Source organism: Bufo bufo, chromosome 3 (genome assembly GCF_905171765.1).
Source record: "Bufo bufo chromosome 3, aBufBuf1.1, whole genome shotgun sequence".
Classification (NCBI taxonomy): domain Eukaryota; kingdom Metazoa; phylum Chordata; class Amphibia; order Anura; family Bufonidae; genus Bufo; species Bufo bufo.
In genome coordinates, this window is record NC_053391.1 from 453182606 (window position 1) to 453210475 (window position 27870).

Genomic DNA, 27870 nt, shown 5'->3' on the forward strand with positions numbered 1-27870 from the left:
TCAATGACAGGGGGGTGATCAGGGAGTCTATATGGGGTGATCAGGGGTGATTAGGGGTGATCAGGGGCTAATAAGGGGTTAATAAGTGACGGGGGGGGGGGTGTAGTGTAGTGTAGTGGTGCTTGGTGCTACTTTACTGAGCTACCTGTGTCCTCTGGTGGTCGATCCAAACAAAGGGGACCACCAGAGGACCAGGTAGCAGGTATATTAGACGCTGTTATCAAAACAGCGTCTAATATACCTGTTAGGGGTTAAAAAAAACACATCTCCAGCCTGCCAGCGAACGATCGCCGCTGGCAGGCTGGAGATCAACTCTCTTACCTTCCGTTCCTGTGAGCGCGCGCGCCTGTGTGCGCGCGTTCACAGGAAGTCTCGCGTCTCGCGAGATGACGCGTATATGCGTGACTGTGCGCAGGGCTGCCACCTCCGGAACGCGATCCTGCGTTAGGCGGTCCGGAGGTGGTTAAGTATGGTAGTCCATGGAAATAGCCTGAGATAAGAGTAAATATAATTAATAGCAATATGCTATGCAGTGTTCAATTTTTGATGTTAAATAAACCTGAATTTCCATTTACCTAATTTTGTATGATTGGTATTTTCTAAAAAAAATTATGTGAACAATTTAGAAGTGACATTTTCTTCACGGTCTTGTTTAAATTTATTAACCACGTACGTCATCCTCATGGCAATTATAAAGATAAATGTTCAGGAGGTAGTACATTAATTCACTTGCATCAAAAACAATTGTCAGCCTGATATGAATACTGATTGGCCAAATTTTATTAATTTTTCTGCAATGTAAGGAAAAAATTGTGTATATTTACTATTTGTCAGGACACTTTATCATTCCCTCATTAGTAGTCTGTTTATTTTGGCAATTTATGACTTTTACATAACTTTCAGCTCTTATTATTCAGCCATGAATCAGATTTAAGAATTGCTTGAAACACACAATTTTATGTGTTATGGCCAAGTTTTATATGACTGGTCAGAAAATAATCTAAATATTTTTTTTTTTCACTAAATCAAAAAACTAGTTTTTGCATAAAGTGGTGTTATCTTTATATGCAAGACAGAGTACAAATCCTCTCTTCTGTTATCTTTACCCACAAGATAGGTTGAATCTTCATCCATTTACAACTCAACTACTGCTAGTAATTTAGTTGTTCGCATTTTGATAAAAAGTAATAAATAAATGTCATGCTGCTCAAACTCTACTTGCTGAAATTGCAGTTTGCAGAGCAGTTTCGTATTCATTTTCAGATGTCTATATTTAAATTTTGATTTACTTATAAGAATTGTAAAATTATTTTCCCCAAAAAAATTATACAAAGAGGCAGTTATCAAAAATAAAATAGCTTTGTTGGTTTAGACTGTTCTTAGTCCTTTCATATTAAAACTAATTCATTTTTTATTTGCACCCTTTTCTATTCATAAGAGCAGACAATTCCCTAGTGTTTACCGAGGAAATAAGGAAAAATTTTAACCTAATTTATTTTATTGTTTGTCACAATCTAATCAGCACAAATGGAGTTTGGTTATGTGATTCGTTCAATTGAAGTAAAGTAATATGTATGTTTGTAAATCATTCTGCTAGCAACCATACCTGTGATCAGTGTTAGCCTTTGTGTTAAGGGGCATTTACACAGGCCAATGATCAGAGCAATTATGGAGAAGTTCCTTCCTGATAATTGCTTTGTCTAAAGATGCCGGTGATCACCTGATGAATGAGCAAGTGCTCATTCATCAGGTGAATGCATCACCATAATTTCTGGGCAGCAGATTCTGCTGTCTAAACAACGATTCACTGCCTAGAAACATTGAAAGCGAATGGGGATGAGCAATTATTTTCGCTAGAGTTCACCTCTTGTAACAAGCAGGTAATGTTGTGTTGGTCTGTGTAAAAGGGCTTTTATAAGTAAGGACTGTGATTGCATATATCATACCAACATATTCTTAGGGTGGTCATACACATACAGTAGCTATCTCTCATGACTCCCTCACCACTCCCTCATACACATTCACAAAAGTGAGTAAACCCCTTGCATTTTTGTAAATATTTTATTATATATTTTCATGAGACAACACCAAAGAAATTACATTTTCATACAATGTAAAGTAGTCAGTGTACAGCTTGTATAACAGTGTAAATTTGCTGAGCCCTCAAAATAACTCCACAGACAGCTGTTAATGTCTAAACCGCTGGTGACAAAAAGTGAGTACACTCCTAAGTGAAATTGGCCAAATTGTGCCCAAAGTGTCAATATTTTGTGTGGCCACCATTATTTTTCAGCACTGCCTTAATTTTCTTGGGCATGGAGCTTACTAGAGCTTCACAGGGATTGCCACTGGAATCCACCACTCCTCCATGACGATATCACAGAGTTGGTGGATGTTAGAGACCTTGCACTCCTCCACCTTACATTTGAGAATGCCCCACAGATGCTCAATAAGGTTTAGGTCTGGAGACCTGCTTGGCCAGTCTAGCACCTTTACCACCAGTTTCTTTATCAAGGCAGTGGTAGTTTTGGAGGTGTGTTTGGTGTGGTTATGTTGGACTACTGTCTTGTGGACCAGTTTCCAAAGGAAGGGGATCATGCTCTTCTTCAATATGTCACAGTGCATGTTGGCATTCATGGTTCACTCAATGAACTGTAGCTCCCAACAGCTGGCAGCACTCATGCAGCCCCAAACCATGACACTGCCACCACCATGCTTGACTGTAGGCAAGACACACTTGTCTTTGTACTCCTCACTAGTGATGAGCGGCAGGTGCCATATTCGATTTCGACGAAATTCGCGAATATTCGTCGAAATCGAATATTCGTCATTATTCTTGTTATCGCGATTAATATGCGATTTAAATAATCGCGTATTGTGATTTAAACTTAAAGGCTACTCTCCTATTGAAATAGGGAAGTTATAATAATCGAATTTCGATTTTAGCTTAGCACTGCTATATTCCATATTCGTTAATTCTAGCTTAATATGGAATATAGCAGTGCTAAGTTAAAATCGAAATTCGATTATTATAACTTGAATTTTTTTATTTTTTTATTGTTATATTTTTTTCTTTCCCACTTCCCTAAAGTTGTTCTTACCTGTCCTTTGGATTCCTGGCTGCTCCAGTCAGTGCCCGTTGCCGCTTCTGCCGACTTCCGTGCTCATGGAGCGTCCCCATCACCATGGGAACGTCTCCATATACTAGAATGTACTGTCGGATTTGAGAATTACGTGAAAAATCGCAATTCGATTATTTCAAGTTATAATAATCGAATTTCGATTTTAACTTAGCACTGCTATATTTAATTCTAGCCTAATATGGAATATAGCAGTGCTAAGTTAAAATCGAAATTCGATTATTATAACTTGAATTAATCGAATTGCGATTTCAACTTGGACCTGGTTTACTATGGTTGGCTTGGTAGAATTAGCGAATATGACGAATGTATTCGTCATATTCCACAAAACGAATATAATGAATGTATTCGTCATATTCCACAAAACGAAGATAAAGAAGTATTCTGCATCTTCGTTTTAGCTACCTATTCATCAACTTCGCTAATTCTAGCAATCATATAGGAAAGTTTACTATAGAGACAGCAAAATTTAATTCGCTATGCGATGATATGACTGCTTTTTAAAAAAAAAAAATGTAATAATTATAATACCTGATAATTATTATAATTATTCTATTTATAAAAAAAAAGCAAAGTAATATAATCGCATAGCGAATTAAACTTAGCTGTCTCTATAGTAAACTTTCCTATATGATTGCTAGAATTAGCGAAGTTGATGAATAGGTAGCTAAAACGAAGATGCAGAATACTTTTTTATCTTCGTTTTGTGGAATATGACGAATACATTCGTTATATTTGTTTTGTGGAATATGACGAATACATTCGTCATATTCGCTAATTCTACCAAGCCAGCCATAGTAAACCAGGTCCAAGTTGAAATCTCAATTCGATTAATTCAAGTTATAATAATCGAATTTCGATTTTAACTTAGCACTGCTATATTCCATATTAGGCTAGAATTAAATATAGCAGTGCTAAGTTAAAATCGAAATTTGATTATTATAACTTGAAATAATCGAATTGCGATTTTTCACGTAATTCTCAAATCCGACAGTACATTCTAGTATATGGAGACGTTCCCATGGTGATGGGGACGCTCCATGAGCACGGAAGTCGGCAGAAGCGGCAACGGGCACTGACTGGAGCAGCCAGGAAGCCAGGAATCCAAAGGACAGGTAAGAACAACTTTAGGGAAGTGGGAAAGAAAAAAATATAACAATAAAAAAAAAAAATGAATATTCGAAATATCGAATTTATATCACTATATTCGAAATATTCGCGAATTAGTAAAGTGCCGATATTCGCGAAAAAAATTCGATATTCGAATATTCGCGCTCAACACTACTCCTCACCTGGTTGCCGCCACACACGCTTGACAAAAACTGCATGGTATATTGACATAATAAAATATGTTCAATGAAACTGCTACATTAATTCAGTCATTTCAATATAATGCTTTAAGTAAAATTGCGCGGTATATTGATGCAATGTGTCTGTCAGTCTCTGATTCAATCAGAGCTGCCCCCTCCCTCCCAGGGTCATATGATCTTCCATTTCCAGCCTCCCGCAGTTTTCCCAGGCAATTCTTACAGTAAAATTGCACTTGCACCATTTTGCGTGATTCATCCAAAGCTGAATCAGATTCATTTGGCAGCAGAATTTTTTGTGAAATTCATCAATTATTTCAGAATCTATTTGCTCGTCTCTATTTCTAATCTTTCAGAACATGCAACCTTGTCCTATGCCTGCTCAGAATTGCTTATGTGAATGACCACCAAATGTTTACCAAGTCTTATAACTTTCTAATTTAGAGAACCTTTTAATTCAATTCACAAGCCACAAGAATAGATAACTTAAAGGTACAGAATGTTGTCTACTCATATGTGACTCAAAGGAAGAAAACTAGACTACAGGTTAAATAAATTTACATGGTAGGTGTTGCTGCAACTCATCCTACACACTATCTTTTCCAGAGGTCCCTTGCATAGAATACTGTTTTGTAATAAAAGAGACCTGCACTACAAAAAAGTCTAGCTGTTCCCCACACTTGTATGTTACAAGTAAGGCTACTTTCACACTAGCGTTCGGTGCTCCTCTTGTGAGTTCCGTTTGAAGGCTCTCACAAGCGGCCCCGAACGGATCCGTCCAGCCCTAATGCATTCTCAGTGGAGGCGGATCCGCTCAGAATGCATCAGTCTGGCACCGTTTGTCCTCCGCTCCGCTCAGCAGGCGGACACCTGAACGCAGCTTGCAGCGTTCGGGTGTCCGCCTGGCCGTGCGGAGGCAAACGGATCCATCCAGACTTACAATGCAAGTCAATGGGGACAGATCCGTTTGAAGTTGACACAGTATGGCTCAATTTTCAAACGGATCCGTCCCCCATTGACTTTAAATGTAAAGTGAAAACTGATCCGTTTGCATTATCATGAACAAAAAAAAAAAATAATAATATTTTTTTGTTCATGGTAATGCAAACGGATCCGTTCTGAACGGGTCTAGGCGTTTGCATTATAGGTGCGGATCCGTCTGTGCAGATACCAGACGGATCCGCACCTAACGCAGATCTGAAAGTAGCCTAATGCATAGCAGAGCAATGAAAGAATACATGATCCAATAGTTTATAATGGAAAGAATCATTGTAAAAAATGAAATGGCAAGTGGAGTCATACTTTTCCATAAAAACCTCAACCCAACAAATATTGGGGAGCATTTATGAAGACTGTTGATTTAGACGGCGGTCTTTATCCCTCCTGCACTGGCAGCCTCTACGTAACCTAGGCGGACTTTACACTTGTATAAATCTACGCCAGCTTCCTTGCTGGCGTGGATTTAGACTATTTAAAACAGTTATAAAAAATTATAAATAAGATGGGCCTGCCAGCCCAGTGAGCCCACCCTTGTCCCCTCCCACACCACGCCCCCTTAGTGCTGCAATCTGTGAACGATATACACCAAAAAGTGGCATATATCTGTTCATAAATGACTCCCAATGTTTTTATTAAGCAGCAGTACTAGTGCTAGTAGTATGAGTTGCAGACATAGAACATTTTTATAGACTATTACAATATGCACTGTATATTTAGAACATATGTATATGTATTTCTCATTTTTTTATTTCTCATTTTCCATAGTTAAACCTACAGTTATTGATGTGGACATATATGTTAACAGCATCGGACCAGTGTCTTCAATAAACATGGTAAGAAATTATTTACATATTACATAAGCGGGTTGTATTGCTTGCTCAAGTCATGACTGCTTAAATATGAACAAAGGTAATGGAGCTATGTGCTGATTTGTTTTTTGGGCAGTGGAAGCTTGTTATTTAAACTTGAAGACTGGGTTGATATTGAGATAATGATATTTGAGATTATATATATTTTGTTACATATTGTTGAGAGAACTGTGATGGTGCATAGTGTTGCATCTTTTCTATTATATGCATGTAGCCAAAAATGTGCTAGCTGGCGGGTGGAAGGGGATACAAACGAGCCACTGTACCTTGGTGATGATATTTAGATACATGACTAGGACTGCAAATCTTTGCTGATGGAAAATTTGACCTACAGATGTAGCCGATCAAAAACTGACTCTGATAACACTTGGCACCGTGTTATCTCAGTTATCTCATGATAAAAGCCATTAAAATCCATTGAAAAGAAAGTTAACATGTACTTGCCAGTCTTTACTTAATGTGTTAGCGGCATGTAATTTCTTTAAATATGATTTAAAAAGAATATGTTAAAAATTGCTGTTTTTAACTTTCTTTGGATACAAGTATATTCTCCTATATATGTGACTCTGGTTTTCTTCCAATAAATTAACTATGGCTGCAGTATCTTGAACATTTTTGCCTGCACCCGACAAGACTTGCCATTTTGGAGATCCTCTGACCCAGACATGTAGCCTTCTCAATTAGGTCCTTGTCAAAGTCGTTCTTTGGAAGTTTTGTCCATTTTTCTGCTTCCAGAAAACATAATCTTTAAGAACTGATTGTTCACTTGCTGCCAAATATATCCCACCCCTTGACAAGTTGCATTGCCATGAGATACTGTAATGAATAGTTTCACTTCATCTGTTAGTGCTTTTAATCAACTAAAGCTACTTTCACTTCAGTGTTTTTTCTGGATCCGACAGAGGATAAGCAAAAATGCTTCTGTTACAATAATACAACCGGATCTGTTCTGAACGGGTCCAAATGAACAAGACAGTTCTGGCACTAAATCCTTTGTAAGTTAATAGGCATCTGGAAAATTGATCTGGCACCATTGATTTACATTGTGTTTCATGCCGAGTCTTGATCAGTATTACATGATGCACACAAAAACACTGCTTGCAGCATTTAGCTGTCCTGCATGGGAACACAACCAAATGGAACATGCATTCTTGTGCATTCCGTTCTGTTCAGTTCAGTTTTGTCCCCATTGACAATGAATGGGGACAAAACTGAGGCGTTTTCCTCCATTATTGAGATACTGTGATGGATCTCAATACCGTAAAGGAAAACGCTGATGTAAAAGTAGCCTAATCCCAAAAGCTGGTGACCGATAAGGGGTCATTTATTAAACAGAAATATGCTTAAATTAGGCGTATTTATGGGGCAAATTGTGGCTCAAAGGTCCTTTGCGCCACAATCTGTGATTCTCCCCACTCATGCCAGGTCTAAAAAAGTGGGCGTGGTGTGGGCGGGGAAGAGGACAGATTGGTAGGCCCAACTTACCATTTTCTACACCTGTTTTAGTCATAGAAAATGGTCTAAATGTAAGACCGCTAGGAAGCTGTCTTACATTAAGAAACGGCAGAGGATCTGCCAAAGTAATTCAGAGGCCTGCACCTCTTCATAACTATGGTGGATCCACCACCAGTGCAGGGGCTTATTAAGACCAGCATCTAAAACGCTGGTCTTAATAAATGTGCCCCATATAGTTCAAATGCCCAACCTCCTTAAGACTGTATTAACTGGTATTAGGAAATAATATACTTAACTTTTATCTTCCCACACCTATTAGTATTTAGACAGTTGAAACAAATTTTTACCTTTTATTGCCACATTTGAAAAAATATGTCATTTGGCTATACAACTTATGATATTTTATTGCAGCTTAACTGGATAAAAGCTGTACCTTTTTTCTACTAGATGACAGCTCTTAAGAAGACAATTAAGCATGTAATAGGAAAATAATATAAAACTCAGTCATATCAACACATTTTTAGAAATTTCTTTCAGTTCAGATTCTAATGAATTGTTCGATTCGGGTACAAAAAAATTCAACCTAAATCAAAAGTGGTCAGATTGCCCTAAAAGTCATTTATGACACTCTGAGGACCATTCAATCTTCTGTTTTTGCATTTTTGTTTTTCACTCCCTGCCTTCCCAGAGCCATAACTTTTATATTTTTCTGTTCACATAGCCGTATGAGGGCTTTTTTTTTGGTGTGGGACAAGTTGTATTTTCTAATGGCACAATTTAATATTGAATATGATGCAGCAGGTAGAAGGAAAAAAATTCCAAATGGCGTGGAATTGGAAAACAAAATGCAATTCACTATAGTATTATGTTATGTTATTATGTCAGTGATACTATTTTGAAGTGTGTGTGACTTTTTGATCACTTTTTATTACAATTTTTTGGGGAGGTGAAGGGACAAAAAAATGGCGAATTGACCATTTAGATTCCTAATATCGGATAGATATTGTTACATTTTAATAGTACAGGTGTTTTCGGATGCGACGATTCCTATAATGTTTTTGGATCTGAACTGGTACCTTGGAACCAAAGCCAAGTTTGGATCCAAGTTTTCAAAAGTTTTTTTAGTTTAAAAATCAAATACCAAAGTTATTCACCGAAGTCTCACAAGACTTCGGGAATAACTGACCTCCTCTTGTCAGAGACCATACATTTTAATGAGATGCATCTCACTACAGCATTAAACCAAAGTTTTGAGCAAAGTGACTTCAGATCTAGCATCCGAAGCTCGCTTCGCTCATCACTAGTGGCCACTATTTTGAGAGATTCGGCAGAATCCAATCACAAAATATTCAGATTCGTCTATCCACCGTTTTGGGAAATTCAAGATAAATGTAATTTGTTTAGGATCTATTTGCTCATTTCTAATCAGATGTAATTTATTGGTTGTTGTAAGCAGTATCTTGTTGGTATTGTAAGAAGATTGTCATAATAGGTAGACTATTAATATTTATGGCCTCAAAGTGTTAGTATAAGATCATCATAAGTTGTTGACCACATTGAATGGCAGTATTTGCTCATAGCTACGTTCCTGTCATTGCCAGACAGCCAGTCAGTTGACATGCTACATAATAATAACATTTTAATGAAAGATTCAATTAATAATAACTTAAGTCTTAACACCGATGTAGTAAATCAGATGCTGTTGTCATAACTTTATTACTCATTGCGTACTGGCCCTCTCTCCTTAATCTTTCTTAAACTTAACATATTATTTTGTTTTCTTCCTCAAAAGCATGTATTTGGAAGGACATAAAAAGCATGTATTTGGACGGACATAATAGATAAGCCCAAAAGAGGTTCTATTTTACAAAATTTTTCTTTCAGAGAAACTAGTAAAGTAAAAGTAAAGCCTAATTCCTCTAATTCCACCACCTTTACTAATTTAACAAAACCTCTAATACTATGTGTATTACCATCTTTTGCCTGCTTCTTGACCTTTCATGCTCATTCATCCTCCAAATTTAACCCAAGACTCTTTCATAATGGTTTTCTGTTCTTGCCTATGGCATTTTTGACAATGTCTTTTATCACAATAGATCAGATGCCATTTGAATTAAACTTACTGGGGGAGCTTTCATAAATCTCCCCCACTGTGTATTATTTTTAAATTTCATAGCATTATTCACATCTCACTGAATATAGATTTAGGCCTCATGCACATGAAGGTGTGCCGGCCGTTCCGTGCATTGGGGACCGCAATATGTGAAACCCAATGCACGGGTACGATCCAAGTGGTTGCCACAGATGGATGCAGACCCTTTCAACTTGAATAGGTCTGTGATTCATCCGCACCGCATGTTCTATTTTTTTGCGGTTTGGAGGCAGAGAGAAAACCCCTACAGAAGCACTCTGTAGTGCTTCTGTGGGCTTCCGTGCCTCCCTTCCACACTGCTCCTTCCAGATTGCTACCAATTCAAGTGGGACGCAATAGGGGCACAGCTGGGTAACAGCCTTTTGCATGAGGCTTTACTGATGATAAAAATCCTTGATAGACTGGTCTTGTGCAGACAATAAATGAAGATTATCAACCTTTAGTTCTCATGACCAAAGGTCAAAGTATGCTTTAGCAGTTACGAGCTCTCATGGTGTGCTGCGACTGCAAGTTTTACGATAGGTGGAGAGTCACTGTAATGTACAAATATACTAGAAACACTGTATTTAATATGTATTGATATGTAGTGAAAAATAATAATTTGGAGCCAAGTGACTTTTGTTGACTGATAGCTTCAGCATCAACTGCTGTGTTGATCCTTAGGTGCACCTCCAGGTATACAAAATAAACCATTAGAATGGGATTAACATAACATGAAGGTGAGAAGTACGTGTCCTGACAGTGCAATCATATGGAACAGCATGAGCTCATGAGTTTGCCACAAAATGGTGTGAGGAAGTAAGTTCTGTGCACTTTCATTTTGCTTATGGCTCCATGGTAAGAGTGGCACGGTTAGTTTACTTGACTGCATAACTTGGAAAATAGACAGATATGTAGTTTCCATGGCGGCTTATTAATGGATTTTCATTTTGTTTAAACAGTTGTCCTCATAAATTAACTTCTTTCAAGGACTGAGATTAGTGTAGACTCAAAACAATGCCGGCATACTCTTAAATTCAGAAATGCACCATGCATTCTGTATATTGGGGGAAAAAAATGCTACCCTAAAAAATGCTATCCTACTAGTGCAAAAACATATGGGGGACATTTATCAAAGCTGGTGCAAAGGAAAATGGGTTTAGTTACCCATAGAAACCAATCAGATACTACCCTTAATTTTTTCAGAGATATTTTGGTAGAAATGAAAAAATCTATCTATCTGATTGGTTGCTATTCAGTTTTCTTTTGCACTAGTTTTGATAAACCATATGAATTGTTTCTACAACAGTTCAGCTTTTTTTTCTCCAGAAAACTTAACTTACAAAACTTATATCATGGTTAATAAGCAAAAATAATATGGTCATAAATAAAACATGCATTTTCAATTTGATTATTTCTGTGTTTAACTTGGGGATCATTAATTCCCTGTTGGAGTTCCCCTTTGAGGATAACAACATGATTATAAAGGAACTTTCCAGATTCATTAGTAGTACTGATATACATATAGGGAGACATAACAAAGCCCTCAAACTGAGCACTGTGTGTGGTGACTGGGTACTGCTGGGCTAAATAAACTACTTTTTCTTAAGCTATGGATTCAAAGTTGGGAAATACAGGTTTACTGATGTCTACTATGATTGAAGAGTGCGGGTGAGCACAAGCATCATACTATTAATTGAAGAGTGACTGTGAACACAAGCCTCATACTATTGATTAAAGAGTGCAGGTGAACACAAGCCTCATACTATTGATTGAAGAGTGCAGGTGAACCCAAGCCTCATACTTTTGATTTAAGAGTGCAGGCGAATACAAGCATCATAGTATTGATTGAAGAGTGTGGGTGAACACAAGCCTCATACTATTGATAGAAGAGTGTGGGTGAACACAAGCCTCATACTATTGATTGAAGAGTGTGGGTGAACACAAGTCTCATACTTATGATTGAAGATTGCGGGTGAACACAAGCTTCATACTTATGATTGAAGAGTGCGGGTGAACACAAGCCTCATACTATTGATTGTAGAGTGCGAGTGAACACAAGCGTCAAACAGTACTATGATTGAAGAGTGCGGGTGAACACAAGCCTCATACTATTGATTGAAGAGTGCTGGTGAACACAAGCCTCATACTATTGATTGAAGAGTGCAAGTGAACACAAGCGTCAAACAGTACTATGATTGAAGAGTGCGGGTGAACACAAGCCTCATACTATTGATTAAAGAGTGCGGGTGAACACAAGCCTCATACTATGATTGAAGAGTGCAGGTGAACACAAGCCTCATGCTATTGATTTAAGAGTGTAGATAAACACGAGCCGCATACTATTAATTAAAGAGTGCAGGTTAGTACTATGATGAAGAGTGCGGGTGAACACAAGCCTCATACAATGATTATGGAGTGTGGGTAAACAAAATCATCATACTATTGATTGAAGAGTGCAGATGAACACAAGTTTCATACTATTGATTGATGAGTGTTGGTGAACACAAGCCTCATACTATGATTGAAGAGTGCGGATGAACACAAGCATCATACTATTAATTGAAGAGTGCGGGTGAAAACATGCGTCAAACAGTGATATTTATCAGCCTGAGATGGTGCTGCTTTTGAATTGTCAATTAGTTCAGTTTATAGGGGTAATGTGAAGTTCAAACAATGTATCTTAAAATAGACTCATGATTGTAGTACGTTTCCCTAGTTGACACACTTCTGTAAGAGCGCTCGATATGTCAATTCACGTACATGCTGAAAGCCTTTCATTCAGTCTCTATATATAGCACTTCCCTTTAGTCACTGAATCAACCTCTGTATTTATGTATAAATATACACACAATCTTCAGTTATGGCATAGGGGTACTTTAGGGTACTTTCACACTTGCGTTGTTTGATTCCGGCAGGCAGTTCCGTTGCCTGAACTGCCTGCCTGATCAGGCAAACTGTATGCAAACGCATGTCATTTTTTCTGACTGATCAGGCATTTTTCAGACTGATCAGGATCCTGATCAGTTTGAAAAATGCCTGATCGGTCAGAAAACTGCATTGCAATAACGGATCCGTCCGGTATTTATTTTTTTCCTCATTTTTAAAGGTCTGCGCATGCGCAGACCGGAAGGACGGATCCGGCATTCCGGTATTTTGAATGCCGGATCCGGCACTAATACATTCTTATGGAAAAAATTGCCGGATCCTGCATTGAGGCAAGTCTTCAGTCTTTTTCGCCGGAGATAAAACCGTAGCATGCTACAGTTTTCTCTTTTGCCTGATCAGTCAAAATGACTGAACTGAAGACATCCTGATGCATCCTGAACGGATTACTCTCCATTCAGAATGCATGGGATATGCCTGATCAGTTATTTTCTGGTATAGAGCCCCTGTGACGGAACTCTATGCCGGAAAAGAAAAACGCTAATGTGAAAGTAGCCTTACCAGTCCTGTAGTTCCGGTGTGTCGCGGTATGCAGCAACCGTCCGTGCCGTTTGTGCCGCAGTGTAAAGAAGAAAGCATCAACCTCGTATTAACACAGAAAGGATTTTAATCCCCTGCTCTTTCTTCACTTTCATGCACCGTCCCCACAAAAGAGCCGCTTTCCCATAGCCCGGACAGCAGAACCTAACAGAAACCAACCTACCCATATCACGTGGGATGCCACGTGGGAGGTACAGACCACGTGGGATGCCACACTGGTTCCTGTAAAGAAAGACAAGCAGGCACGGTTACAAGCGGCACGGACGGTTGCTGCATACGGCGACACACCGTACAGCACAGGGTGCATTTGGTGAAGCCACTAATTCATTTATTTAGTAAAAGCTTGCATTCTCAATGAAATAACAGTTATGGGGCATCTTTTGTTAGAATTTTGCATTATGCTGTTTCTCTGTTATTCCTCCTAGACATTTATGAATTCACTGACATCTAAGTGTAATTAAAAAAAATTCACAGTTAAGACAGTATCCCGTCAGAGGGAGTAATAACCACAGGTGGTATATATGTATAATTATTGTAATCACAGTGTGCACCTGTTATAAAACGTAGCCTTTAATATAAATCACATATAAAATAACAAACTCCCACAGACAAAAACACAGAAAAAGAACAAAAATATTACACCATAAAGGCACATCAGGGATATGTACTGTAATGCTCAGTGGCACTAAATCTATTCCTCCGTTATGATTGAGGACATAAGATAATAGGTAGGGTATTGGTCGTTGGTTTGGGCCTGTCCCTGTATGTGGCCCTATACTTAATGACCCTGCCTATAAACGGAATGGCTGCCCTGATAAGGGTGATCCCGTATTCTGGAACCTCCTGATAGGCCCTAGGCTGACCCTATGATGCTGGTAGGTCCCTAAGTGGTGGCCTAATCTAGGTACACAGAAAACAACAAAATTACAGTACACAGAGCAATGGACCACCACAGCCGTGGATACCATATGTGTTAGTGGACAATTGCTCAAGATGTTTCGTCATAAACGATACAAAGAAATAACCACAAGCGTGATTATCTATATATATATATATATCATCTCATGCAAATATCTATGTATTACACTTAGATATATATTTATACACCATGATGCCAGACACATTTATTGATGTAGATGTGTTCCAAATATATATACGTTTAGCGCCTCAGTTTGCTGCCTAAATTGGTGGCATACAGTCAAGCGCCAAAGTCCCTAGTCTGAGTGTAATTATACTCCTTTTAATAGAGATTTGTCCCTACACAGTTTGGCACTGTCAGCACTGATTGAAAAGTGTTCTATTATATACAGTAGGAAACATGTAGTAACTGGTAACATCCGGTTGTCAATTTGTTTATAAATATCCAGCAGGAATAATAGAGGAATGGTACAGCATAGGGTTAGAAAGAAAAATGCTCCAAAATTATGGGAAATACAATTATTTACTAAACAAGCATGTCATGAGAGGTGATCATTTAACACAACAGAAAACAGATGAAAATGTCAAGATAGGCTCACACGTGCATTTTTTTAATTTTATTTTTTTATTCAGTCTTGGAAGCCATAACCAGGAATGGATTAAAAAAAGAGGATAAATTGTATATGTCCCTAAAATGAATGTGCAATCAATGACCTATTTTTTTTACATTGTTAATGTTAACCATATTTTTATTTATTTATTTAATTTCCATGTTACTATTGCGACACAGTGAAGGGTATGGTCTGGGAGGACAGGTATTTTCCTCCCAGTGTGTGCTGCTGGGCTGATTTGCAGCCAGGTGGGGTCACACACAGGACTGGATTTTAAGTGCCGGTCTGGGTTTAAAAGACAGCTGGGCTCAGCAGCTAAAGCCTGTTGTGGATCACTGGAGATTGTACCGCCAACAAGGTGATTTTGTTGTTCTGTGGACTTTTCTTTGTGTGAACTAACACTAAGACTGATAAATGCTGCTTTGTTTTTGCCTTGTGTGTGAATAAACACTGGTTTAGTTTTACATTGCCTCTGTTCTGCGTCCGCTTACCCTGCCTACCAGAACGAATCCCCACACTATCTATAATTTAAAAAAAATCTTAAAATAGTGCAGTTTTTCCCACTGGCCATTAAACCTAAAATATATTTTCACTTCCTGTACTTTGAGAGCAGCTACATGGGCCATAGACACAATGGAGACCTCTTTGACTTGCAGATGTAGACAAGCTTAAATTGACTCTGATAACTCTGATAACACAAGGCACAGTGCTATCTCATGCCATCTTTTGACAAAAGCCATTGAAATACACTGAAATAATTGGTTAACCCGTTTGTGCCATTTTTTACTTAGCGTGTTAACCATCAAATTTAGCTCGGCTGCATGTGTACAGGTAAAGTTTTGTTCAAAATAATAGCAGTCAGACATTACTAGTAGCATAGTAACATAGTACCTAAGGCTGAAAAAAGACATTTGTCCATCTAGTTCAGCCTGTCATCCTGCAAGTTGATCCAGAGGAAGGCAAAAAAACAACTGTGATGTAGAAGCCAATTTTCCCCACTTTAGGGGAATAAAAATTTCCTTCCCGACTCCAATCAGGCAATCAGAATAACTCCCTGGATCAACGACCCCTCTCTAGTAGCTATAGCCTGTAATATTATTACACTCCAGAAATACATCCAGGCCCCTCTTGAATTCCTTTATTGTACTCACCATCACCACCTCCTCAGGCAGAGAGTTCCATAGTCTCACTGCTCTTACCGTAAAGAATTATCTTCTATGTTTGTGTACAAACCTTCTATCATCCAGACGCAGAGGATGTCCCCTTGTCACAGTCACAGTCCTGGGGATAAATAGATGATGGGAGAGATCTCTGTACTGACCCCTGATCATTCACTGTTTTTGGTAGAAATTATATTTCTACATGGCAAATAATTTACTAGCAGGTGTAGTAAAGTAATAGAAATCCAACAGACCCAACATTTATGACATGCATGCTGCTGATTCTCTGTAATTGAATCACTAATTGAAAGGGGCATGTTTAATGAGTGTGGAGTTCAATGAGTGAGGTAATTTATTCTTTGAAAAACAGGTGACAATTATTGCCCTTATTTAAGGAAGGAAGGCAGCAAATGTTGTACATGCTGGTTACAGTGCATTTCTCTCTGAAATGCTGAGGAAAATGGGTCGTTCCAGACATTGTTCAGAAGAACAGCGTACCTTGATTAAAAAGTTGATTGGAGAGGGATAAACATACAATGAAGTGCAGAAAATGAAAGGCTGCTCAGCTAAAATGATCACAAATGCTTTAAAATGGCAACCAAAACCTGAAAGACATGGAAGAAAGTGAAAAACTACCATTCAAATGGATAGAAGAATAGCCAAAATGGCAAGGACTCAGCCAACAATCAGCTGTGAGTACTGCTACAATTAGAAGACGTCTATGTGAAGCCAAGCTATCTGAAAGAAGCCCCCGCAAAGTCCTACTGTTGAAAAAAAGACATGTGCTGAAGAGGTTACAATTTGCCAAAGAGCACATTGACTGGCCTAAAGAGACACTTTGTGGACTGATGATTGTTCTTTTTGGGTCTAGTGGCCGTAGACAGTTTGTCAGACGACCCCCAAACACTCAATTCAAGCCACAGTACACTGTGAAGCAAGGTGGCACAAGCATCATGATATGGGGATGTTTCTCATACTAAGGTGTTGGGCCTATTTATTGCATACCAGGGATCATGGATCAGTTTGAATACATCAGAATACTTGAAGAGGTCATGCTGCCTTATGCTGAAGAGGAAATGCCTTTGAAATGGGTGTTCCAACAAGACAATGACCCCAAACACACCAGTAAACGTGCAACATCTTGATTCCAGACTAACAAGATTGACGTTATGGAGTGGTCAGCCCAATCCCCGGAACTTAATCCAATGGAAAACTTGTGGGATGACATCAAAAATGCAGTTTCTGAGGCAAAATGAAGAAATAGAGAAGAACTGTGGAATGTGGTCCAATCATCCTGGGCTGGAAAACCTGTTCACAGCTGCCAGAAGTTGGTTGACTCCATGCAACACAGATGTACAGCAGTTCTCAGAAACAGTGGTTATACAACTAAATATTAGTTAAGTGATTCAAAGGAAAGCAAAATCTTCAAACATTTTTCAGTTTATATAGTGAATGTGAGTTTGTAAAGAAGAATACAAACACTGCTATTTTTTTGAACAGTCTAATATTGACTTTTCTTCAATTTTTATAGAGGAACAACACAAATTTAATATATTTTTCTTCATGTTTTGATCTGGAATAGAATGTGTAGTGTTCCCAATGCATTTGTATGTATGGAAATAAAAGCTATTAGAAGGATTTTGAGCTTTATTCACTTTTTTAAACACACTGCTATTATTTTGAGCACAACTGTATATCGAAGCATTTTCTAGGCATGCACTGTGAAGGACAGAGGAGAGAGCATAAAGCTGTGATCTCACCTATTGTGAATGGCAGATTCTTTGTAATCTATACAGAGGTGATATCTGCGTGTGTTACCTAGAAAAGATGAAAAAAAATTGAGATTCCTTAGTGGTTGATACTATTGTTGATCGAGCACAAGTGCTTGGGTGCTCTGGTGCTCGAGTAGAACACTTTGGGATTCTTGGGTGCTCTACAGAGCACCCGAGCACTATGGAAGTCAATGGGAGAACCAAAGCATTAAACCAGACACCCCTTGCTCTGAAGAGGGGAAGGTGTCTGGTTCACAGGAAAAGGTCAGAAATTGATGGAAACACCACTAAAATGGTTCGGGAGCAGCATGGGGAGGATGTCTGGATGCATCTTGGACTCCCAGGTCGCTGCTGGGAACGATGTTGTCCGAGTAGTACGCCACTTTTACAGACTGACAATAATACGCACAAAACCGAAGATTTTAGAGGAAAAATTGTTAGGAAACATTATTTCCTATATATTTACTTGTATATAAAGTGCAAGTGCTGCCAAAAATTACAAGGTAGAGGCACTCCAATACAACCTATATATCACATAAAGGAGGGCCTCATTCACATTGTGGTACAATTGTTCAGGTAGTGGAATTACTACATAAAGCCTATGCACTAAGTGAAAGGGCTACCAAAAATTGCAAGGAATAGGCACTCCCACACCCTTGAAAAATTATGATTGATGGCTCGTGGTGACCCTCAAAAACATTAGGGGATAGGGCCTGCTGCTGATCTGACCATCTAAAACATTAGGGGCGAGGGCCTGCTGCTGATCCTAAAACATTAGGGGTGATGGTCTGCTGCAGAGTTGACCCTCTAAAACATTAGGGGCGAGGTCCTGATGCTGATCTGACCATCTAAAACATTAGGGGTGAGTGTCTGCTGCTGAGGTGACCCTCTAAAACATTATGGGTGAGGGCCTGCTGGTGACCCTCTAAAACATTAGGAGTGAGGGTCTGCTGCTGAGATGACCCTCTAAAACATTAGGAGCGAGGGCAGGCTAATAAGCATGGAGGAGGAGGAGGACGAGAAAAGGAAGAATGAACCATATACCCTTTTTCGTGGTGCCTTTATGTACCGCCGCTTTCCTCTAGTGGACTGGAGAAGTCAGGGGCAATCGAGGCCTTGTTGATTTTGATAAGAGTCAACCTGTCAGCATTTTACGTTGACAGGTGCATGCTCTTATTAGTTATTACGCCCCCAGCAGCACTAAATACCAGCTCTGACAAAACGCTGGCGGCAGGGCAAGCTAGCACCTCCAAGGCGTAGAGCGCCAGTTCATGCCACGTGTCCAGCTTGGACACCCAATAGTTGTAAGGCACACAGGGATCACTGAGGATGCTGACATGGTCTGCTACGTACTCCTTCACCATCTTCCAAAACTTTTCCCTCCTTGTGACACTAGGGCGCGCATCAGGGTGAGGGTGCTGGCGGGGTGTCATGAAACTGTCCCAGGCCTTGGAGAGTGTTGTCCTGCCTCTGTAGGAACTGCTGTGTGTTCCCCTCATCTCCCCTCCTCGGTTGCCCAAGGAACTACGTACTCTGCCGCCAGCATAGTCAGCTGAAAATTTTTGGAGCAATTTTTCCACAAGGACCTTCTAGTATTGCACCATTTTGCTAGTCCTCTCCACCTCAGGAATGAGAGATGAGAAGTTCTCTTTGTAACGGGGGTTGAGAAGTGTGAACAACCAGTAATCGGTGTTGGCCAAAATGCACAAGTCAGCCATGTGTGCCAGAATCCCAACAGACAAGACTTTGCTGTCCTCATAAGGAGGATGACTCTCAGTCTCCTCATCCTCTTCTTCCTCTTCGGCCCATCCACACTGAACATATGGAATAAACCTGCTATGGTTACTACTAGAGATGTCGCAAACATAAAATTTTCCGTTGTTTCAAGGGGACTAACACCTGGACGGGCCCATGCCGGAGGGGGATCCATGGCAAAATTCCCATGGAAAATTACGTAGTTGACACAGAGTCAGGTTTTAATACATGAAGGGCATAAATCACCTACAGTAACATTTCTAAATTGTTTGGAATAACGTACTTTAAAACATCCAGTGTGTGTATACGATCAGGTATGATGTTGTATCGATCAGGTAGTGTAAGGGTTACACCCGCTTCACAGTGACAGACCAAACTCTGACAGACCAAACTCCCCGTTTAACGCACCGCAAACAACCGCAAACAGTCCATTTGCACAACCGCAAACCTATTTGCACAAGGTTGGATACCAAGCTAGCCATGTCCTGTTCCTTGTCCTCACTGATATCATTGAAGGTCTCTTCCTCCACCCAGCCACGTACAACACCAAGGGTCCCCAAAAGGTGACAACAAGCCCCCTGGGACGCCTGCTGTGGTTGGTCTTCCACCTCCTCAAAGCCACCTTCCTCCTCTGACTCCTCTTCTTCAGACTTCTTCAGACTCCTCTCTCTGCGTTGCCGCAGGTCCAGCACCCAGTACGTGGCCACCCAGTACAGGTCGTTCTCCTTCAGCCTTTTTATACGAGGGTCCCTCAACAGGCACGACAGCATGAAAGACCACATTTGCACAAGGTTGGATGCCGAGCTACTCATTATGTCCCGTTCCTCGTCCTCACTGATCTCACTGAAGAACTGTTCTTCCCCCCAGCCACGTACAACACCACGGGTACCAGATAGGTGACAACGAGCACCCTGGGATGCCTGCTGTGGTTGGTCTTCCTCCTCCTCCTCCTCAAAGCCACATTCCTCCTCTGACATCTCTTCCTCAGACTCCTCTTCCAGCGTTGCTGCAGATCCAGCAACCGATGCTGAGACGGCTGTTTCTGGTGGTGATGGTGACCACAACTCTTCCTCTTCACGCTCATCTATGGCCTGATCCAGCACTCTTCGCAGGGCACGCTCCAGGAAGAAAACAAATGGGATGATGTCGCTGATGGTGCCTTCAGTGCGACTGACTAGGTTTGTCACCTCCTCAAAAGGACGCATGAGCCTACAGGCATTGCGCATGAGCGTCCAGTAACGTGGCAAAAAAATTACCAGCTCCGCAGAGGCTGTCCTAGCACCCCGGTCATACAAATACTCGTTGACGGCTTTTTCTTGTTGTAGCAGGCGGTCGAACATTAGGAGTGTTGAATTCCAAGGTGTCGGGCTGTCGCAAATCAAGCGCCTCACTGGCATGTTGTTTCGCCGCTGGATATATGAAAAGTGCACCATGGCCGTGTAGGAATGCCTGAAATGGCCACACACCTTCCTGGCCTGCTTGAGGACGTCCTGTAAGCCTGGGTACTTATGCACAAAGCGTTGTACAATCAGATTCAACACATGTGCCATCTACGGGACATGTGTCAACTTGCCCAAATTGAATGCCGCCAACAAATTGCTTCCGTTGTCACACACCACTTTGCCGATCTCCAGTTGGTGCGGAGTCAGCCACTGATCCACCTGTGCGTTTAGGGCGGACAGGAGTGCTGGTCCGGTGTGACTCTCTGCTTTCAGGCAAGTCAACCCCAAGACGGCGTGACACTGTCGTATCCGGGATGTGGAGAAGCCCCTGGGGAGCTGGTGGGGGGGTGCAGTTGATGTGGAGCAAGATGCAGCAGCAGAAGAGGACTCAGCCGAGGAGGTTATCGAAGAGGATGGAGTAGGAGGAGTAGAGGAGGTGGCAGCAGGCTTGCCTGCAAGTAGTGGCGGTGTCACCAACTCCTCTGCAGAGCCACGCATTACATGCTTGGCAGCCGTCAGCAGGTTTACCCAATGCACAGTGTACGTGATATACCTGCCCTGACCGTGCTTTGCAGACCAGGTATCAGTGGTCAGATGGACCCTTGCCCCAACACTGTGTGCCAGACATGCCATGACTTCCTTTTGCACAATCGAGTACAGGTTGGGGATTGCCTTTTGTGCAAAGAAATTTCGGCCTGGTATCTTCCACTGCGGTGTCCCAATAGCTACAAATTTTTTGAAGGCCTTAGACTCCACCAACTTGTATGGTAAAAGCTGGCGGGCTAAGAGTTCCGACAAGCCAGCTGTCAGACGCCGGGCAAGGGAATGACTTTGTGACATTGGCTTCTTACGCTCAAACATGTCCTTGACAGACACCTGACTGTGGGCAGATGAGCAGGAACTGCTCAAGGCGAGAGACGGAGTGGCAGATGGTTGAGAGGGGGCAAGGAGGACAGCAGTGGTTGACGTGTCTGAAGATTCTGGACCATCAACCGCTTCACTTGTATCTGACAACTCAGCAAAGGAAGCAGCAGCGGGTACAACATTATCATCATCACACCGTACGTCCATGTGTGTAATGCTGCCTGACTGAGACATATCCCTGTTATCTACATCCTCTGGCAATAATGGTTGCGCATCACTCATTTCTTCCAACTGATGTGTAAATAACTCCTCTGACAGATCAAGTGAAGCAGCTGTGGTGCTAGTGTTGGTGGTGGCGGCAGGCGGGCGAGTGGTAACTTAAGAGGTGCCCGAAGCTGAGCTGGAGGAGGATGGTGCGTCAAGGTTCCGAGCGGAAGCTGTAGAAGATTGGGTGTCCTGTGCTAGCCAGTCAACTATGTCCTCAGAACTTTTCGAGTTCAGGGTACGTGGCCTCTGAACACTGGGCATTACTCTAGGGCCAAAGGGAATCACAGCACCACGACCATGACGGCCCCTGCGGGTGGCCTGCCTGTAATTTTTTTTTAGATTAGTTTAGTTGTACTATGCGTGCAAGCTACTGTGACACCAGATATGAGTGGCACTGTGCACTGGCAGAAGTTGGCAGAGTAGACGCTGTAGGCCTGACACACACGCTTGCAGACAACTAACTGCTATTCAATCTATTATAGTCAAAATTGTTGTTGTTTTTTAAATGTAATCTACTGTGACACCAGATAGGACATGCGCTGGTGACACTATGCACTTGCAGGGCCTGAAACACACACGCGTGCAGGCAACTAACTGCTATTATTTTACAGTCAAAATTTTTATTTTATTTTTTAAATGTAATCTACTGTGACATGAGATAGGAGATGCGCTGGTGACACTATGCACTTGCAGGCAACTGACTGCTCTTATTTTACCGTCAAAAAAGTTTTTTTTTTTTTTTTAATGCAAGCTACTGTGACACCAGATATGAGTGGTGGCACTGGGCAAGTGGGCACAGTATACGCTGTGAGCCTGACACACACGCTGGCAGGCAACTGCAATTAGATTACACAGGGAAAAAAAAAAGCAGACTGATGTACTAGCCCTAAAAAGGGCTTTTTGGGGTGCTGTCAGGACGCTGTCCTTACAGCAGAGATCAGATGAGTCTTTCAGGACTGGAGTGGACACTGAATACACTAGCCTAGCTATCGATTTCCCTATTAAATCAGCAGCAGCTACACTGTCCCTCCTCTCATTAAGATTGCAGCTTCCGAATGAATCTAAAATGGATGCTGTCCAGGAGGTGGGAGGGTCTGGGAGGGAGGGTATGATGCTGATTGGCTGGAATGTGTCTGATGACTGTGAGGTACAGGGTCAAAGTTTACTCATTGATGACGAATAGGGGGTGGACCGAACATCGCATATGTTCGCCCGCCACGGCGAACGCGTACAAGCTATGTTCGCCGGGAACTGTTCGTCGGCGAATAGTTCGAGACATCTCTAGTTACTACCCTCTATAGTGGAGGCAACCGTCTCCTCCTCTTCCCCATCATCATCATCCAATTTGCTGAGAAGACGAACTGAGGGTGGTCTCGCTATCACCCTGTGTACTGTCTTCCCCCATTTTCATCTCTTCCACATGCAAAGCGTCTACCTTTATTGTGACCAGCGAGCGTTTCAGTAGACACAGAAGTGGGATGTTTACGCTGATAAAAGCGGCATCGCCGCTCACCATCTGTGTTGATTACTCAAAGTTGCGTAAAATCTCACAGAGGTTCGACATCCATGCCCACTCGTGAAGAGCGGAAGCTGACTGGAAAGCCGATGACCATGTTGCAGCTGGTATTCCACTACTGCCCTCTGCTGCTCACAAAGCCTGGCCAACATATGGAACATGGAGTTCCAGCACGTGCTCACGTAGCACAACAGTCGGTGAGCTAGTAATTGCAAGCGCTGCTGCAGCGTTGCCAGACCGGCGTCGGCTGTAGATGACTTTTGCAAATGGGCACTAGTGTTGAGCACGAATATTCGAATAGCGTATTTTTATCACGAATATCGCCACTTCTAGAATTCGCGAATATTTTGAATATAGTGCTATATTTTCGTTATATCGAATATTCTGCATTTTTTTCCATCTGAACACATGATTCTTCTCTGCTTCTTGCTTGTGGGCCAATGAGAAGGAAGCAATGTCAAGTTCGCAACAATACTTAGTGCACCAATCAGTAATCTGTAGTAAGACCTGCTAAAATTTGAAGTTGCACATAGTGCGAAAAAATATTCTAATAACTGCCGATTAGCGCAATCGCAAATATATTGGAGCATTTGACTCTATCTGCATATAAAGCTATTCTAATGTTCTGCTGTGCCAACCAATTTCTCCAGTCTGAGGAATTTTATACCAGCTTGAAAAATGTAGCCAAAGAGACCCACGCCTGTATTTCGTGTTACAAATTCGCATTACACGATTTTTACATTGCCGATTTATCGCATTCAATAAAATAATCTCGAATTCTCAATATTCGCGAATATATGACCAATATTCTGCAAAATATAAGTGAAATATTGCAAATTTGAATATAACCTCTGCCGCTCATCACTAATGGGCACACACGCGGCGCACCTTCACCAGTAGCTCAGGCAAATTGGGGTAGGCTTTGAGAAACAGCTGAACCACTAAGTTGAACACGTGGGCTAGGCATGCTTTGTGTGTGAGCTTGTCAAGATCCAAAGCCGCCACCAAGTTATGGCCATTATCAGACACAACCATGCCTGGTTGTAGGTTGAGTGGCAAGAGCCACAGCTCAGTCTGGTTCCTTATTGGTTTTAGCATGGCCTGTTGCCGCTTACCCACTGCAGTGCTACACTGCTTCCAGCTACTGACTGAAGGCTGACTAGTGCTGCAAGATGATAATTCAGAGGTGGAAGTTGAGAATGAGGAGAAGGAGAAGGAGGGGTTGCAGCCACTAATGTAGGTGGTGGCGGTAATCCTGATTGAAGTAGGGCCAGCAATCCTTGGCGTCGGTAGCACCTGTGCCATCCCAGGGTTTGACTCGCTCCCGGCCTCCACAATGTTCACCCAGTGTGCCATCAGGGAAATGTAGCATCCATGGCCAAAAGCACTTGTCCATGTGTCAGTCGTTAAGTGAACGTTCCCAATAATTGCTTTGGTCAGGGCACGGGTGATGTTACGGGACACATGCTGGTGTAAGGTGGGGACGGCACACCAGGAAAAATAGTGGCGGCTGGAGACTGAGTAACGAGGGACGGCCGTCGCCATCAGGCAGCGGAAAGACTCAGTGTCCACAGGCCTAAATGGCAACATTTCCAGGTCCAGCAATTTTGAAAGGTGTGCATTTAGTTCTATGGCTTGTGGGTGGATGGCTGGGTTTTTGCGCTTTCGTTCAAAGGACTGGGGTATGGATATCTGTATACTGCGCTTGGACACAGAAGTGGATGTCCTAGCTAATGGTGCTTGCGAAGGTCCAGGTGCAGGGTGGGAAGCATCCGGTTCTGCGTCTTGGACAGGGGATTGGCCAGCACGTAACACAGGGGAAGAGGAGGCAGTGGTGTGACCCACAGACACTGATTGTGGACCCAGGCATTCGGCCCACTTATTAGGGTGCTTTGATTCCATGTGGCGGATCATGCTTGTGGTGGTGAGGTTGCTAGTGTACACGCCCCTGCTCATTTTGGTATGTCACAGGTTGCAAATGACAATTCTTTTATCGTCTGCACTTTCCTCAAAAAAGGGCCAGTTGTGGGCCTGTTTGGTGTGGCCCCCTGTCTCCCTGTTGCCACCACACTGCCTTTTCCATCCTGTTGTGGTGCTGCGGATCCCTCCCCCTCTGTTCTGCTGTCCTCGCTCAGCTTGCCACCTTCACAGGTTGGGTCAGTGATTTTATCGTCCCCACCTCCTCTTCCACTTCTAACAAGATCCTCACCTATTGACAACTGCATCTTATTCTCATCATCAACCTATTGAGACACTAATTGCCGTTGACTTATTGGCAACTGTGTCTCATCATCATCATTCACCTTGTGAAACACTAATTGCCGTTCCCCACCATCATCTTCTTCTGACTGTGGATGCTCAAGAGTTTGTGAATCAGTGCACAAGATCTCCTTATGTCCCTCTTCAAGCGTGCTTGGCGAGAGGCACAAATTAAGGAATGGCGCTGAAAAGAGCTCCTCAGAATATCCGAGTGTGGGATGAATTTTTTCCCAAGACTCTTCATGGTAGGAGGAAGGAGGATCAGGGTGAGAATTCTGTTGACCAGACTCATGGCTACTGAGACTGGACTTTGTGGAAGACAGGGTGGTGCTTAAACGGCTGGAAGCATTATCTGTTGCAATCCAACCGACCACCTGGTTGCACTGGTGTTACTTCGAGGGTGGTGTCCTGCAACCTGGGACATGAAGCTAGGTATCGTGGATGAGTGTGTTTCTTGTGCTCTGGCAGCAGGCACAGTTTCACCGTGACCAGGGCCACAGCCTCTGCATGCACAATCAGCAACACGGCCACTTCCCCGTCCCTTACTGTTCACCTTGAGCATATTAAATGGTATATATGCTTGCAAGTATGTTATATGTACAGTAGCACAGGTTTTGCTAGTGTATGCGCAAATAAATTACACTGAATGTCACAGATATTTAGGATGCGCAAACGTTATACAGGAGATGTAGCACAGGTAATGTCGCTGTCACCAGCGGCTAAGATAAAAATTACACTGAATGTCACAGATATTTAGGATGCGTAAACGTTACACAGGAGATGTAGCGCAGCGCAGGTACTGTAGCTGTCACCAGCGGCTAAGAAAAAATTACAGTGAATGTCACAAATATTTAGAATGAGCAAACGTTACACAAGAGATGTAGCACAGGTAATGTTGCTGTCACCAGCGGCGAAAAAATTTGACTGAATGTCATAGATATGCAAACGTTATACAGGATACGCAAACGTTATACAGGAGATGTTGCGCAGGTAATGTTGCTGTTAGCAGCGATGAAAAAATTACACTGAATGTCACAGATATTTACGATGCGCAAACGTTATACAAAAGATGTAGCACAGGTAATGTTGTTGTCACCAGCGGCGAAAAAATTACACTGAATGTCACAGATATTTAGGATGCGCAAATGTTATACAGGAGATGTTGCGCAAGTAATGTCGCTGTTAGCAGCGGCAAAAAAAAAAACTGAATGTCACAGATATTTAGGATGCGCAAACATTATACAGGAGATGTAGCGCAGGTAATGTCGCTGTCAGTAGAGGCTAAACAATTGCGCTGAATGTCACATATATTATAATGCGCAAATGTAACACAACAGATATAGCAGAGGTTGTGTCACTGTCAGCAGCGGACAAACAATTGCACACAATTTAGCGCAGGTTGCGCTAATAATATATATTGCAGCCAGATAAAACAATAGTCCTTAAAAGGACTTTTGGGTCTCTAACACCTTTCAACAGTAAACCCTGCCTGAAAAAACAAAATAAAAAATCCTGTCCCTACACTATCTGTCCCTTCTGCTGCAGCTCTCCCTGACTAAGACTGAGCTGAACCACGTGTCATCGGGTGCTATATAGCAGTGTTTCCCAAAAAGTGTGCCTCCAGCTGTTGCAAAACTACAACTCCCAGCATGCCCGGACAGCCTTTAGCTGTGCGGGCATGCTGGGAGTTGTAGTTTTGCAACAGCTGGAGGCACACTGTTTGGGAAACACTGCTATATAGCACCCTATGACGCGTTTCGGCAAGCCATTCACTGTATTGCCAGTAACCAACATGGCTATGGCATTACAGTGAGTGCCAGTACTTCTTTCCACGTTTATTGGCTGCATAGCAGCCAACAAACATGTGGGGAGGAGACTCGAGCATCGTGCTCAAGCACACGCGGTGTTCAGCCGAACAT

At 41.8% G+C, this 27870-nt stretch overlaps 1 protein-coding gene across 3 annotated transcripts in view; it reads left to right on the forward strand.

The window, feature by feature from the left end:
• The window catches only part of GABRG3 (gamma-aminobutyric acid type A receptor subunit gamma3), a 1146914-nt gene that overhangs the window by 153045 nt on the left and 965999 nt on the right, over positions 1 to 27870 (forward strand). For all 3 annotated transcript variants that reach the window (XM_040425132.1, XM_040425130.1, XM_040425131.1), the window contains exon 3: positions 6212 to 6279. In XM_040425132.1, the coding sequence (XP_040281066.1) occupies positions 6212 to 6279 (68 nt within the window). The remainder of the gene's footprint in view (positions 1 to 6211; positions 6280 to 27870) is intronic.